General features: G+C 44.1%; 1 protein-coding gene across 3 annotated transcripts in view; it reads right to left on the bottom strand.

Moving 5' to 3' along the window:
* Positions 1-12,473, bottom strand: part of ryk (receptor like tyrosine kinase) — a 207,761-nt gene extending 195,288 nt beyond the window's left edge. For 2 of the 3 annotated variants that reach the window (XM_060919793.1, XM_060919791.1), the window contains exon 1: positions 11,800-12,473. In XM_060919793.1, coding sequence (XP_060775776.1) covers positions 11,800-12,025 — 226 coding nt within the window. In that variant the 5' untranslated portion in view covers positions 12,026-12,473. The remainder of the gene's footprint in view (positions 1-11,799) is intronic. The other variant, XM_060919790.1, reaches the window with a different exon arrangement.
* Positions 12,474-15,588: the final 3,115 nt, after the last annotated feature.

The raw sequence follows: 15,588 nt of genomic DNA, 5'->3' as shown, positions 1-15,588 counted from the left end.
AGTATTCGTATTTCCGACATGTAGTCTCATCTCATCATCTCTAGCCGCTTTATCCTTCTACAGGGTCGCAGGCAAGCTGGAGCCTATCCCAGCTGACTACGGGCGAAAGGCGGGGTACACCCTGGACAAGTCGCCAGGTCATCACAGGGCTGACACACAGACACAGACAACCATTCACACTCACACCTACGGTCAATTTAGAGTCACCAGTTAACCTAACCTGCATGTCTTTGGACTGTGGGGGAAACCGGAGCACCCGGAGGAAACCCACGCGGACACGGGGAGAACATGCAAACTCCACACAGAAAGGCCCTCGCCGGCCCCGGGGCTCGAACCCAGGACCTTCTTGCTGTGAGGCGACAGCGCTAACCACTACACCACCGTGCCGCCCCTCCGACATGTAGTATCTTTTATATTACATAAACACAAGTGTTTTACTGGGAAATACACCACTCGTGTTTTTCATACGAACTACATCCAGGACATGGAGAACCAGAACCATAACATATTTAACAGTTATTCCACAAAACCGAGTCGTACATGAGCCGATACCCGACGAGGCGCGTAGCACTGAGTCGGCTATAAGCCATGTACGACAAGATTGAGTGGAATAACTGTTTTATTCTATCCACATTCACTGGATTTTGAGAAACAGAGCATTTTTATTTTTTGCAAATTTGATAAAATCTTTATATATATAATGTCCGACAAAATCCTTTCCGCTTAGAATGTACACAAACCGGCGAAATGACAGGAGCAATTTGTGAAAACGTGATAATTCTTGAAAAATAAAATATATGTTCTTACCATCAAATACTTTTATTCCATATTTTATTAGTTTTTTGTGGTTTTGTTTTCAAATAGAGTTTTTATTTCGTCCTCAGTTGGTTCAGCAACACGTTTTCTTTACTCACGCCATTTTGTTTTTCTCTTCACAGTATATGAGCTGATAGCCTAGTAGTGGAGTGGCCAATCAGAGCACACGATTGCTCATATCCAGTGAATATGGATAGAATAATTTTCAATATCCTCATTTGTGAAGATACTGATCAATTGTTTTGATAAATTTGGGTACTTTTTGTTTGTGAATGTGTAATAAAAAGAAAATCACATGTTGGCTTTAAGGAATGAAATTTATTTTCTCATATTGAAAAATTTGTATTTGACATTTGAAATACATTGTGGACCTGAGTGACATATTTTCCAATATTTCACTCCGATGACATCACACCCATTGTTTTCCCGCTGACTTGACGTGTGTTGGCAAGATGGCGAAGCGGTTCAAAATGAAAATTGTTTTGATTAACTTGCGTATTTGTTGTGGATGTGTCCATATCGTATAAAGAACATTACACTGTGGCGCGAAGATATGAAGTTTATCTTCTCGTGTTGAAAATATTTTCACTCGTTCGCTTCACTCACTCGAATATAAACTTCATATCGTCGCACCAGTGTGTAATATCCTCTATTTACGCCCCTCTAGACGCTGATGCGCCTCTGGCTGCTGAACACCAGCATTATCTGTGTAAAAAGGGCTGTTTATGACGTACTTTGTGACTACAGTCCTAATTTGTTGGTCAGTGCAGTCTTTTCATCATTTCTGTAAGTTGTTAGTGGTTGTCTGCTGTGCTGACATCACAGGGGGACATTGCTAGCATTGTTACAATGGAGTTTAGCAGGTAAAAAAACAAAAAACCAACCCTCTCAAAGAAATGAAAATGATCAGATTTTGCTGCTGACTTCTAAAAATGAGAGCTTGAGCTTATTTTCTTCTTCATCAAGGAATGATCAATTTCATATTACACAGTGTTCTCCACGGGCGCTTTTAAAGTGGCGCACCGCCACATTATAATTCTGGCCCGCCACCCTTCCCTTGGCCAAAAAATAAATAAATAAATATGTATGTATGTAACTTCATCAGTATACACCAAATAAATAGTAAAGTATAGACCCCTTTCACATGACGTCACCGCGCCGCGAGATTTTGTTAGGCGCCATATTGGAAGACCAAGTACATGCACTCACAATATAAAACAAAGTACGAGCGAGAGTAAAGTGACACGATGGCTGATAATTCTGGTTATGTGAGTACATTACCAGTTACAGAAAGGGCACGGTATGTGGAGAAACTGGCTGTGATTGATGGGTTTGACCCATATGATAAGACTCGGGGCAAGGGAGAATGGAAACATAAGGAGGACCGGACACCAATTCTGCCATCTGTTTGCTACCCAGACATTGTAAACTATTTGTTGTTTACACCCAGTGCCTACACTCAGTGTTCGAACTATGCCGATATTTCGGGGGGCCCCTTTTTTTCCCTTGGGGGTGTGTGTGCTTGCGCTTGTCTCGGAGCGCGGATCTCCAAACACATGAGAAGCCTATCTTATGCACATATCACGCGGACTCCACACACGCATCGCGTCTGAAGTCATAACTCATCAGGGGAAATCGTGTCCGCATTGGCATGTTCAAAAAACAACCTCGCGTCAACAATGATACCACACGCAAGAAAAAAAAAAACAGTCAGGCTACTCAACAACCAACCTGGCAGCAGCGAGCAAGCCCCAAACCATCCTAAATTATTATTATTATTAAATTGTAGAAGTCTGGGAGGCTTGCTCCTCATACAGTTATCAACTTGGGGCCACTTTAGCATGCTTTAAATCTGAATTTCTTGCGTTTGCTTACCTCAAAGTGTCCGCAGATCATGCACAGACTTATCCATTATATCCACAGTTTTTTGCCAAGTCTCACACAGGTTTCTTTCAAGTCTACTGTTGGGCCAATAAATCATAAATAAAACAGCTCAGATTTGTTTGTTTAAGGCTACGTTTACATTAGACCGTATCTGTCTCGTTTTCTTCACAGATGCACTGTCCGTTTACATTAAACCGCCTGGAAACGCCGGGAAACGGGAATCCGCCAGCGTCCACGTATTCAATCCAGATCGTGTCAGCTCCGGTGCTGTGTAAACATTCAGAATACGCGGATACGCTGTGCTGAGCTCTAGCTGGCGTCTCATTGGACAACGTCACTGTGACATCCACCTTCCTGATTCGCTGGCGTTGGTCATGTGACGCGACTGCTGAAAAACGGCGCGGACTTCCGCCTTGTATCACCTTTCATTAAAGAGTATAAAAGTATGAAAATACTGCAAATACTGATGCAAATACTGCCCATTGTGTAGTTATGATTGTCTTTAGGCTTGCCATCCTTCCACTTGCAAGTGGTAAGTGATATGCGCTGGGATCACACACACAGCGGCTCAGTCCCGAATCGTGGCTCGTGCGCTTCACTCGCGCGCTCTGTGAGCTGCGCAGGGCCGGAGTGCGCACCCTCCAGAGGGCACTCGCTGTTCAGGGCGGAGTGATTTGGAGCGCAGGATGCCTGCGGAGCCGAGCGTATCCGTGTATTGGTATTGCTGTGTGCACGCGAATCGTGTATTGGTGTTGCTGTGTGCACACTAATCGTTTTAAAAACGTTAATCTGATGATCTGCTGATACGGTCTAATGTAAACATGGGCTAAGTCGTTTGCCACTCCACTTTATTCTCGTGGGTTCACATACCGCTGCCGTTATTATCCCCTTATCACGAGTTTGTTGGTCTTCCAAAACGGCGCAGGGTCTGTTTACTTCCGGTTTCGGGTGACGTCAGTGAAAGGGGTCTATTCGCTTGTAACTACTTAACACGCAGAAGACTATTAAACGAATGCATACGGGGCTACCTGAAGTGGCCACGCAATTTCAATAGAAAATCATCCGGCCAGCTGCATACAGATTGTGAGATAGAGCTGTGCAGATTGAGGTCTATCCCTGCGTTACACTACACCGCACCACATTACATACTGACACGTGGTAACGCTGGAAGCTACAAGCTGCAGCTAGCCAGCAGCTAAATAACTTTTTGGGTGCACACGCAGGTTGCTTGTAGCGTTACTGTGCAACGGTTACGCTTATCTATCTTTTATTTTTGAAAAGTGTAGAACCCTGTATTAATGACAATAATGGTGTAAAAGTAACTCAAAGTTACTGGACTCAAAGTTCAATATTGCAACGAGGCTATTGAGGTATTTCACTCACGTGACCAAGTCATGTGACATTGCCATTTTGGACGGCACGGCTCGAATCAGTTTGAATGCGAGGAAGGCGACAAACGAAAAACATAAAAGAAAAAGGAGCGAGATGCAGAAAACACCTTCACTATCCAGCGACGTAGGGCATTTACAGGGCGAGCAGAGGGAGAGGTATTTGCAAAAATTGAGGTTAGCAGGCTTAGAGAACGACGTTTACCTGCTTCCACCAGGATTGTTCACTGACAGCTAAGGTTTGTTCACATTCTCATTTACTTTCGGTCCTCAGGATAAACAAAATGTTATTAAATGTCATTGAAATAACTTCTTAGTCTGTTGAGACATGGCCCGTTATAAGTTTTTCCTTTACTGTATTTACTAGTTTACTGAGCGCGCTCCGGGGCTGGCTGTCTAGCTAGCGCTCCGGGGCTAGCTAGCTCCGGGGCTGGCTGGCTGGCTAGCTCCGGGGCTGGCTGGCTAGCTCCGGGGCTGGCTGGCTGGCTAGCTCCGGGGCTAGCTAGCTCCAGGGCTGGCTGGCTGGCTAGCTCCGGGGCTAGCTAGTTCCGGGGCTGGCTGGCTGGCTGGCTGGCTAGCTCCGGGGCTAGCTAGTTCCGGGGCTAGCTAGTTCCGGGGCTGGCTGGCTGGCTGGCTAGCTCCGGGGCTAGCTAGTTCCGGGGCTAGCTAGTTCCGGGGCTGGCTGGCTGGCTGGCTAGCTCCGGGGCTAGCTAGTTCCGGGGCTAGCTAGTTCCGGGGCTGGCTGGCTGGCTGGCTAGCTCCGGGGCTAGCTAGTTCCGGGGCTGGCTGGCTGGCTGGCTAGCTCCGGGGCTAGCTAGTTCCGGGGCTGGCTGGCTGGCTAGCTCCGGGGCTGGCTGGCTAGCTCTGGGGCTGGCTGGCTAGCTCCAGGGCTGGCTGGCTCAGTAAACTAGTAAATCCAGTAAAGGAAAAACTTGAGATTGAAAGGTTTTAACAGTCATCCAAATGACTGAACGTAAACATTGCTACAGTAACATACCAGCTACTGTTGTTGACATTAGCTAGCTTGCCGTCCAAAATGGCGGACACCGGGGCGTCACGTGACCCTGTGACGTCAGGTGAAATACCTCAATACAGAACAGCTGAGCTCACAACACAGACTCGGCTCAGCTAGTTAGCAATCTCGGAGCTGATCGGCTTGATCGCACCGACAGCCACATTAGCATGAAGCTGATCTACATATTTGAGCAGAGTGCACAGATGAGAAGGTGGGAGACCGGGACAGACAAAATGACTAAAGCGCTGCTGCATCACTCTCTTTAGGTGATGAGATGACGCGAGTGCTCACTGGCTGGTAAAAGTGAAAAACCAACATGTTGACGAAAAAAGTTGAAACTCACAAAAATAAATATTGGATGCCCGTGCGATATCATCTTCACTTTTTTTTTTAAACTTTTGTCTCCTTTATATTAAAGTTACACTGAGGTTTATACAAGAATAACAGCACAGAAATAATGGCTAATTAGACATCACGATCATTTAAATGAGGAAAATATGAGAAACAGCTCTCTGTTTACAGTCAACTCTCAGAGTGCACTTGTGAAGCCATCAGCCCAGGGCTCGAAATTAACTTTTTTTCTTTGTGTCCCCCAGTGGTCCCGAATTCTGTGTTGTATTGTCCCGAATGGAAGCAATAGTGTCCCCATTTTTTTCCTCTCTGAAATAAACAGTGGTTAATATTATCATATGAAGTTACTATTATATTTGTAACTATGCGATTTTGAACCCTTTATATCATTTTTACAATAAGTCACAAGACACAAGCGACACATGTCCTATACATCATCTACTTCAAAATTACAGTTATTGCATTTTCAGTTTATTAAACTTTGGCGATCTCACTGTATGAATAGATACCCGTTTATTTAAAGGGGCCAACTAGCTCATTCAGAAAATGTTTCAACTCCCTACATCTGCAGTACACTTTAGTTGAAAATAAGACCCATTTTATGTTCATTTCATCTACTTATACCCTGAATATCTGTTGGCACTTATAAGGCCAACTTATCATTTTCACCATTACCGTTATCCATTTTTATGAACTTTCCGTTATCCATTACCGTTATCCATTTTTATGAACTTTCCGTTATCCATTTTATGAACTTGCACTGCCGAAACGTGGGTGCAAATGTTAGCAACATCAGCATAGTGCCAGGTCCGAGCCTAGTTGTGCTGCTGACTGACTAAACTTTCTGAACTAGAAAGACACCAAGAAAACTCACTTATTCTGCTGAACGGTATCTTCCGTCAATATCATCCACATCATTCCTGTTGTATTTTATAACGTGTCTAACAGTGTTCATTAAGTTCATTCAGTTGCTAGCGTTGCCTGCAGACCAGGCGAGGACACTTTGGATCCTGAAGGTCCCGGAGACGTTATGTCTGGGCTTTCAGTTTCTTCCCCGCGGTCGGTCCGCTTCAACCACTTCAGCATTTTTGTTCTGGCAAGAGTCGGCGCAGCGTGTGCGGTAGCAATTCCATTCCAAGTCCATATAATGCGGACTCCGGCCGAAGATTCTAGAACAGAATGCGCTGCTCTGTAGCCTCCGGATGCAGGTGCATCAAAAGTGTAGCTACTAATGTATTTTTCGCTGTTAACGTTTTAAAATTAAAATTAAAATTGACAAATTAGGTGAATGTCTACGTATGTGTTATGGCTTTGTAAATAATATTAATGTAGAACTTTTTTCTAGATCTATTTTTTTCCATTGTCCCGGGATTGTCCCAGATATGATAATTTTGTGTCCCGATGACATTTTTTATGGTCCCCGGGACGTCGGAACACCGTTAGTTTCGAGCGCTGCATCAGCCACTGAGGCGCCGTTTACACATACCTGGGTATTTTTAAAAACACAGACCTTTGCCTTCGTTTGTGCCTTTCGTTTATACACAAACGGAGTTTTTTCCTCTGAAAACGATTCTTTCTAAAAACCCCGGCAAAAGTGGAGATTTTTTGAAAACTCCGTTTTGCGTTTGTGTGTAAAGAGACCAAAACAGAGTTTTAGGCACTCTTCGCGCCACAAAAGAGCAACCATTGTACATATGACAAGCATGGAAACACTCAGAGTAGCAGCATTTCTGTTATTAAGAGCTATATTCGCCTGTTTGCTTTTGAGAATAAAGCTCATAAAGCTCATTGACCAGCAGAGACGCATTAGGGCTCGGAGGGCAGCAATTGCGGAGCTTCTGGTGACCAAAAGAGCCCGACCGTACCACCGCCAGCGTCGGCGATTTTGGGTTCGACCTGGACGGACTGCTATCTGGTGGGAGAATTTCGAGAATGGCGTTGTCGTCCCGGAGGAATGGCAGGAAAATTTCAGAATGTCGCGATCCTCACTCCTGTCACTCGCAGAGTTGGTACGTCCGTACATACAGGATGAGTGTACTCACATGCGCGCTTCTGTCGATGTCGTCAAAAAAGTTGCCTGCACACTCTGGCGTAGTTTAACAGCTCTTGACAGCGTATTTATGCGGATCAATATAAACGTAATTTTTTTAAAAAACGCAGCTGTGTGCACGAAGTTATTTTGGAAAACGGAGTTTAGAAAATATGCATTTTTAAAAATACCCGGTTATGTGTAAACAGCGCCTGAGACTACAACGTATGTGCATTATAAAGGAGTCAGAACGAATGTTATGTTAGGAAAGTCAAGGCTTCAGGCAGAACACTAGACACAACTTCTGGCGTTTGGGACACACTCTTGATTTTAATCAGAGGAAAACATTTCAGATGAGATTCCTCCAGTGTGAGCAACTCCCCGTTTCCTTTTTTCTTGGAAGGCGCTGCTCCTGTAGTACTATAAGCCTTTCATTAGCATGTCTATTGTAACACTTGTGATGGTAATAACAGGTCAGAGACAAACGCTCCAACGCCCAGCAATTAACAATCATTAAACAATTCACGCTTCTCCAAGAAGTTACCTCGCGGCCTTCCTGTGAACATTAGCATATGACACGAATCGTCTGTCTTTAACAAACCCATGATATATATCGCTGTTGCGCGAAAGAAGACTTGGTTTAGACGGTTCACTCAGTTCTTTAAAATGTCCTAAGCAATCTAAACAGCGAGCACATGAGTGCAGCATGACCCGAGCAAGTCACACAGCCCGGGATAATTTCTCTCATGCCAGCACAATGTAGGTCCTGTCCTTTTTTCATATGCTTCCCATTAGTGTCAGAAGCACGGCTGGGCAATATGAACAATCACGCTACATACAACACGCAACATGAAACATCCTAAGCAGCTATGACACAAATCAAATTTCTTCAGCTTGTATCATTTACAGAGCATATACTGTAAATAAATAAATAGAAATAACAAAATATCGCCAAAGCTGGGAATAAAGTCAGCCATAATGCTATCGTTACAGAGTGTCCCAAAAATCTCCATACACAGGAGACACTTTTAGCAAAAAGTAACTTTATTTACAAAATATCCTTGACATGACCTTTATTTCTTTGTAAACACATGCAGTCATCGTTCTCGCTCATGATGAACTCGTGTTAACACGTCTGCTGTTGTGAATGTAACTGTACTAAGAATGCGTTCCTTGAAACGACCTTTGTGCTGTAACCATGAGAATGATTTCCAATGTGCTCTTCTTCTGTCAAAGGCATTCTGAAAGGCTATCTGAAATAATATACTGTATAAAATAAATTAAGTATGAACAATTTTGGAAGACATTCTGTGAAAAAAAAGTGTTAATTTCCCCTACGTATGGGGTTTCTGGGACACCCAGTAGAGTCTCTGGTGTTTATACAAGTGGACTGAAAATTTCTGCTGCTTTGATGATGACAGTAACAGTATGATTACTATGCACCAGCCAGCACAAGTTAAAACCAGCCCTGATTTTCAGATAAAAAGTATTTCCTGGTTGCCAGCCAAACAAACAAAAGCCAACAGCTCCCTTTTTTCCCTCAATGAGCACTACAGACACCTCTTTGGGTCCTGATTTTGTAATCAAAGCATTTCAGGCGTGTAGGTCTACAAATGTTTTGAACTGAACCAGACTATGCTGATACAGTTTGCCGAGGTGGATAAGGACAAATTCAGTCCTACAGAATACTGATATTTGCTCATAATTTGAAGCATGCTGAATCCAGCAGTAACTGAATGTAGATTTGTGTTTATACTGACTATTATATTAATAATAATAATAATTATTATTATTATTATCCAACCATCCATCATCTGTAGCCGCTTATCCTGTGCAGGGTCGCAGGCAAGCTGGAGCCTATCCCAGCTGACTATGGGCAAGAAGCAGGGTACACCCTGGACAAGTCACCATGTCATCACAGGGCTGACACACACAGTGCGTTTACATGCACATCCAAATCGAGCTACTGTCGGTAATTGAGCTAAGGGTCCCAGCAGGGGTGCCAGAGAAATCCAATCCTACATGCACACAAGGAAATCGAGCTATTGTGTGAGGTACATTGTGCACCCGAGCCACAGGTGGCGCTACACGCCCCATCATGTTGGTAAACTTCCGGTTGTCGTCATGAAGAAGAGCTCATCTCATCTCATTATCTCTAGCCGCTTTATCCTTCTACAGGGTCGCAGGCAAGCTGGAGCCTATCCCAGCTGACTACGGGCGAAAGGCAGGGTACACCCTGGACAAGTCGCCAGGTCATCGCAGGGCTGACACATGGACACAGACAACCATTCACACTCACATTCACACCTACGGTCAATTTAGAGTCACCAGTTAACCTAACCTGCATGTCTTTGGACTGTGGGGGAAACCGGAGCACCCGGAGGAAACCCACGCGGACACGGGGAGAACACGCAAACTCCACACAGAAAGGCCCTCGCCGGCCCCGGGGCTCGAACCCAGGACCTTCTTGCTGTGAGGTGACAGCGCTAACCACTACACCACCGTGCCGCCCATGAAGAAGAGCTATTCAAGAGTATAAACAAAGTTATCAGTTCCGTGTTCACAAGAAGAACGACGACGAGGACAGAAACATCGATATATATATATATATATATATATATATATATATATATATATATATATATATATATATATATATATATTCAACTCCTTAAGCTGAATGAGCATGAACTCTATCTCCTCATTGCTCCAGAAGTGCACGTTTCTACTACTGTTGTGTTTCCCACTTGTGGTCTTGTCACTCGTCATTTCCGGAAGGGGCAGTGCTGAAGTAAGTAGCTCGACTACGTAGCTCGATAGGGTTTACATGCACTAAGTAGCTCGGCTACAATCGCATAATCTAGGTTGCGTAGCTCGATTACGAGAAATCCAGTTCGGTTTGATTTCAGCTGAGCTAAGGTGTTTCCATGGCATTTAGAACTTCGATTTCAGTCGAGCTACGGCAGAAATTCGATTTTCTCTATGTGCATGTAAACGCACTGACAGAGACAAACAACTATTCACACTCTCATTCACACCTACGGTCAATTTAGAGCCACGAATTAGCCTAACCTGCATGTCTTTGGACTGTGGGGGAAACCCATACAGACACGGGGAGAACATGCAAACTCCACACAGAAAGGCCCTCGCCGGCCACACGGCTCGAACCCGGACCTTCTTGCTGTGAGGCGACAGTGCTAACCACTACACCACCGTGCAGTCTAATAATAATAAATATTATTATTATTATTATTATTATTATTATATAATTATATTATATCATATAATTATCATCATGATTATGAACAGGCCAAATCCCAAACGGCTCCTGGCTGAAGATGGAGTGCACTACTGTAGAAGCCTTTTTATACTTTCTATAGGACGGTTTTGGAGAGAGCTGGGGGCATTGGGGATTCAGTTAATTATTATTATTATTATTATTATTATTATTATCATCATCATCATCATTATTATTAACAAAAGAGCAGCGGAATCCCAAATGCCTCCCAGCTCTCTCCAAAACCGCCCTATAGAAAGTATAAAAAGGCTTCTACAGTAGTGCACTCCGTCTCCAACCAGAAACCGTTTGGGATTCGGCCTGTTCATACGCATGCGTAATAGCGCTCGTTTATAGATGTGTTACTAACTAACTAACAACAATTTCCAGTGAATTCAAACTGGAGCACACTTTAAAACTACTACCTGGAAAACAAAACTGTTGATGAATTAACAAACTGATTAATTCCTAACTTCACTCGTGTGTACTTTTGTAAAGTATTAAATTAGTTTGCAAGCTAACAGTGTAACGTGTTTCTACATCCAGGCTGCTTTAGCACACACACACACACACACACACACAGCCAACATGGACTGAGAGAGGAACCCCACACACACAAACACACAGCCAACATGGACTGAGAGAGGAACCCCACACACACAAACACACAGCCAACATGGACTGAGAGAGGAACCCCACACACACACACACACAGCCAACATGGACTGAGAGAGGAACCCCACACACACACACACACAGCCAACATGGACTGAGAGAGGAACCCCACACACACACACACACAGCCAACATGGACTGAGAGAGGAACCCCACACACACACACACACAGCTAACATGGACTGAGAGAGGAACCCCCCACACACACACACACAGCTAACATGGACTGAGAGAGGAACCCCACACACACACACACACAGCTAACATGGACTGAGAGAGGAACCCCCCCCACACACACACACAGCTAACATGGACTGAGAGAGGAACCCCACACACACACACACACACTCACTCAGACACTCACCCAGAAGTTTCTTCACCTCATCTTCACTCATGTAAACGTTGACCCTCGGGTGGTTGTTATGGCTGTTGGTGCTGATTATCCCGCTGGGTCTGGCGAGGCACAGGGCCGCCTGGAGCAGCAGGAGCAGCACGCAGCCCCCGAGTGTCCTGAGGGCTGGAAGCGGCCGAGCGCGGAACTCCGTCCGGCGACCCTCAGCGCCCCGCGCCGCCTCCTTTTGCCCCAGCATCGCACCTTCACTCTTCCCTCACACTGCTTTAGCAAACCCTCAGGCTCTACCCTCATCCAAAACTTGAGTGGCCTCCGGTGGGCAGCATTCCTATAGTAGGTGTTGATAACGACGCTCACAAAAACCCCGCTCCGTCTCCAGCCTGTTGTCCGGTGCTTCCTGGCCGAGCTAACCGTAACGCTAACGACGCCAGCTAGCTAGCTAACTTTGTTCAAGTCTCACTCGGTGCTCACGGTCGGCTTACACATTTGGACGAAACTGCGACGTCTTTTTAACGTGTTCTCGCTTGTTTTCGACAAAATATTAGTCTACATTTAGACAGAAAACATTCGCGAAAATCTCCCTTAAAGTCTTGTCCCGGTCTTTCCTTTCATGGTCCGAGCAGCAGCACCGCACCGCACCGCACCGCACCCCCCCAACCATCAGCTCAGTTTTCACGGGAGAAAGGGGGCGGGGCCCGGGTAAAGGAGCGCGCGCGCGCGCGTGCATAGCAGAAGGCTGGATACCGGGTGCGCGCACGCATGGCCTGCTGCGCATGACGGCCACACACACACACACGCGCGCGCGTTAGTCTTGTTATCCTTCTGACGACCTTCCACTGACATTCAGTCATTATTCCATCCATCCATCCATCCATCCATCCATCCATTATCTCTAGCCGCTTTATCCTGTTCTACAGGGTCACAGGCAAGCTGGAGCCTATCCCAGCTGACTACGGGCGAAAGGCAGGGTACACCCTGGACAAGTCGCCAGGTCATCACAGGGCTGACACATAGACACAGACAACCATTCACACACTCATTCACACCTACGGTCAATTTAGAGTCACCAGTTAACCTAACCTGCATGTCTTTGGACTGTGGGGGAAACCGGAGCACCCGGAGGAAACCCACGCAGACACGGGGAGAACATGCAAACTCCACACAGAAAGGCCCTCGCCGGCCACGGGGCTCGAACCCGGACCTTCTTGCTGTGAGGCGACAGCACTAACCACTACACCACCGTGCCGCCCTCTCTCTCTATATATATATATATAATTTATGTATATATGTGTGTATATATACAGAGTCTACCTGTAATGTGCAATTTTTCCGAGCCTCTCAATAAGGCAATTTTTCTATACTTTTTCACGGTAGATAATGTGAATAGCCCTCTGTATTTAATCCTTCGTTTGTCTAATTTTTATTTCAGTTTTATTTGTTATCTGTTTGACATTTTCTTGCTACTGTAACACATGAATTTCCCTGATGTGGGATGAATAAAGTGAATCTAATCTAATCTAATCTAATCTAATCTAATCTAACATGCAAACTCCACACAGAAAGGGTAGAATCTCACTGGGCTGCAACAGCCTGCGACTAGTTGGAGACACAACAATTGCAATAAAATATGCGAATTAAAGAAAGAAAGCACAACTTTATTCATCACACACTTGTGAAATTTCCTCTCTGCTTTGAACCCATCTGAAGCAGTGAACACACACATGAGCAATGAGCGCACACACATACCCAGAGCAGTGGGCAGCCATGCTAACAGCGCCCAGGGAGCAGTTGGGAGTTAGGTGCCTTGCTCAAGGGCACCTCAGCCCAAGGCCATCCCATATTAACCTAATGGCATGTCTTTGGACTGTGGGGGAAACCGGAGCACCCGGAGGAAACCCACGCAGACATGGGGAGAACATGCAAACTCCACACAGAAAGGCCCTCGCCAGCCACTGGGCTCGAACCCAGAACCTTCTTGCTGTGAGGTGACCGTGCTAACCACTACACCACTGTGCCGCCCGACAATTAGCGACAATTTTCACTTGGAGTCACACTGAATTGATATTCGCATATTTTATCGCAATTGTTGTGTCTCCAACTAGTCGCAGGCTGTCGCAGCCCAATGAGATACACTCGCACTTCCTGTCTCACGGAAACTGACTTGAGAAGGGTTCGTGACGGCTTTGCGACACCAGCGACGCATTTGCGGCTATTGAGAGAAATATTGTCACACGAATTTTTTGAACATGTTCAAAATTGTACATTAATGATTTATGTAATGTATCAAGTATAATGAAATGCATATTATTTGCTGATGATACAAACATCTTTTGCGCCGGGGACAATGCACAGCAGCTTATGGAAACAATCACAACCGAAATGAATAAATTAAAAAGGTGGTTTAACATAAACAAATTGTCATTGAATTTGAGTAAAACAAAGATTATGTTATTTGGAAAATACAAGTCGAACCCTCAAGTTGAATTGAAAATTGACAACATAACCATAGAAAGAGTGTATGAAATAAAATTTCTGGGTGTGATTGTTGATCATAAAGTCTACTGGAAACCGCATACTAATCATGTTAAAGCAAAAATAGCAAAGATTACTGCAATTTTGGGGAAATCAAGACACATTCTGGACTATAAATCACTACATACTCTGTATAATGCACTCATACTTCCATATCTGAGCTACTGTGTGGAGATATGGGGTAATACCTACAAATCTAACCTGCAGCCGTTATGCACATTACAAAAAAGAGCAATAAGAATTGTCAATAATACGGGATATCTTGAGCATACAAACGCATTATTCGTAAAAGCACACACTCTGAAATTCACTGATCTGGTTAAACACAAGACCGCACAAATTATGTATAAAGCAAGACATAAGCTTCTTCCGGGTGAGGTACAAAATACGTTTATGGAAAGGCAGGGTGGGTATAACCTGAGAGGGGAAATGAATTTTAAGAGAGTAAATGTTAGAACAACTATGAAAAGTATGTGCATAACAGTCTGTGGGGTGAAATTGTGGAATGGTCTGGAAAATGAACTCAAAAATAGCACCAACATAAAACTGTTTAAAAAATTATATAAAAACATGTTAATAAAAATATATGAGAATGAGGACAGGCAGACTATATAGGTGATGATGAAATTGAGAGTAAGTCTGTGACTGGTCTTCTTGTATTTAGTGTATAGTTATAGGTATGTGTATATGTATGTACTGTATATATGTATTGTATGTGTGTCTATATGCATAACATAAGTATCTGTATATATGATTTGATTTGGTCGATATTATACCATGTCGGTATGTTTTGGTATGTTGGTATGTTTTCTTTTTTGTTTATTGCTTTTGTTTTCTTTTGTATATCTAGTTTATTATGGTGGAAAGTGACATTTGATTAGCGGTGGTATAGAGGGTTAGGATTGGATAAGTTATTACTTCTTCCTAATCCTTTCTGAACATTGTTATGTTATTGCCTTGTGGCTACGCTATTCTGTTTGTTTATGATGATGTTTTGATTATTGTATTTTTTATTTAAATTTTTATTTTTATATCTTTCTTCTTTATTGTTCAGAATAAAGTAATCAATCAATCAATCAATCAAAATTTCAGCAACGAATAAGCGACACTTTGCGAGTCATGCGAGGAAATTGAGAAGCCCCGCAAATGTTTCAAGACTTTTGAAACTCTCTTGCGAATGACGTTCTCAATTTGTCGCAAGCCAGTGAGATACTGGCTAAAGCCAGGCCTCATCAGGCACTGGGCTCGAACCCAGAACTTTCTTGCTGT

The sequence above is a fragment of the Neoarius graeffei genome, chromosome 4 (genome assembly GCF_027579695.1).
Source record: "Neoarius graeffei isolate fNeoGra1 chromosome 4, fNeoGra1.pri, whole genome shotgun sequence".
In the NCBI taxonomy this organism is placed as follows: Eukaryota; Metazoa; Chordata; class Actinopteri; order Siluriformes; family Ariidae; genus Neoarius; species Neoarius graeffei.
Note: the sequence above shows the minus strand (reverse complement) of the source record. Positions and strands in the feature narration are given on the sequence as shown.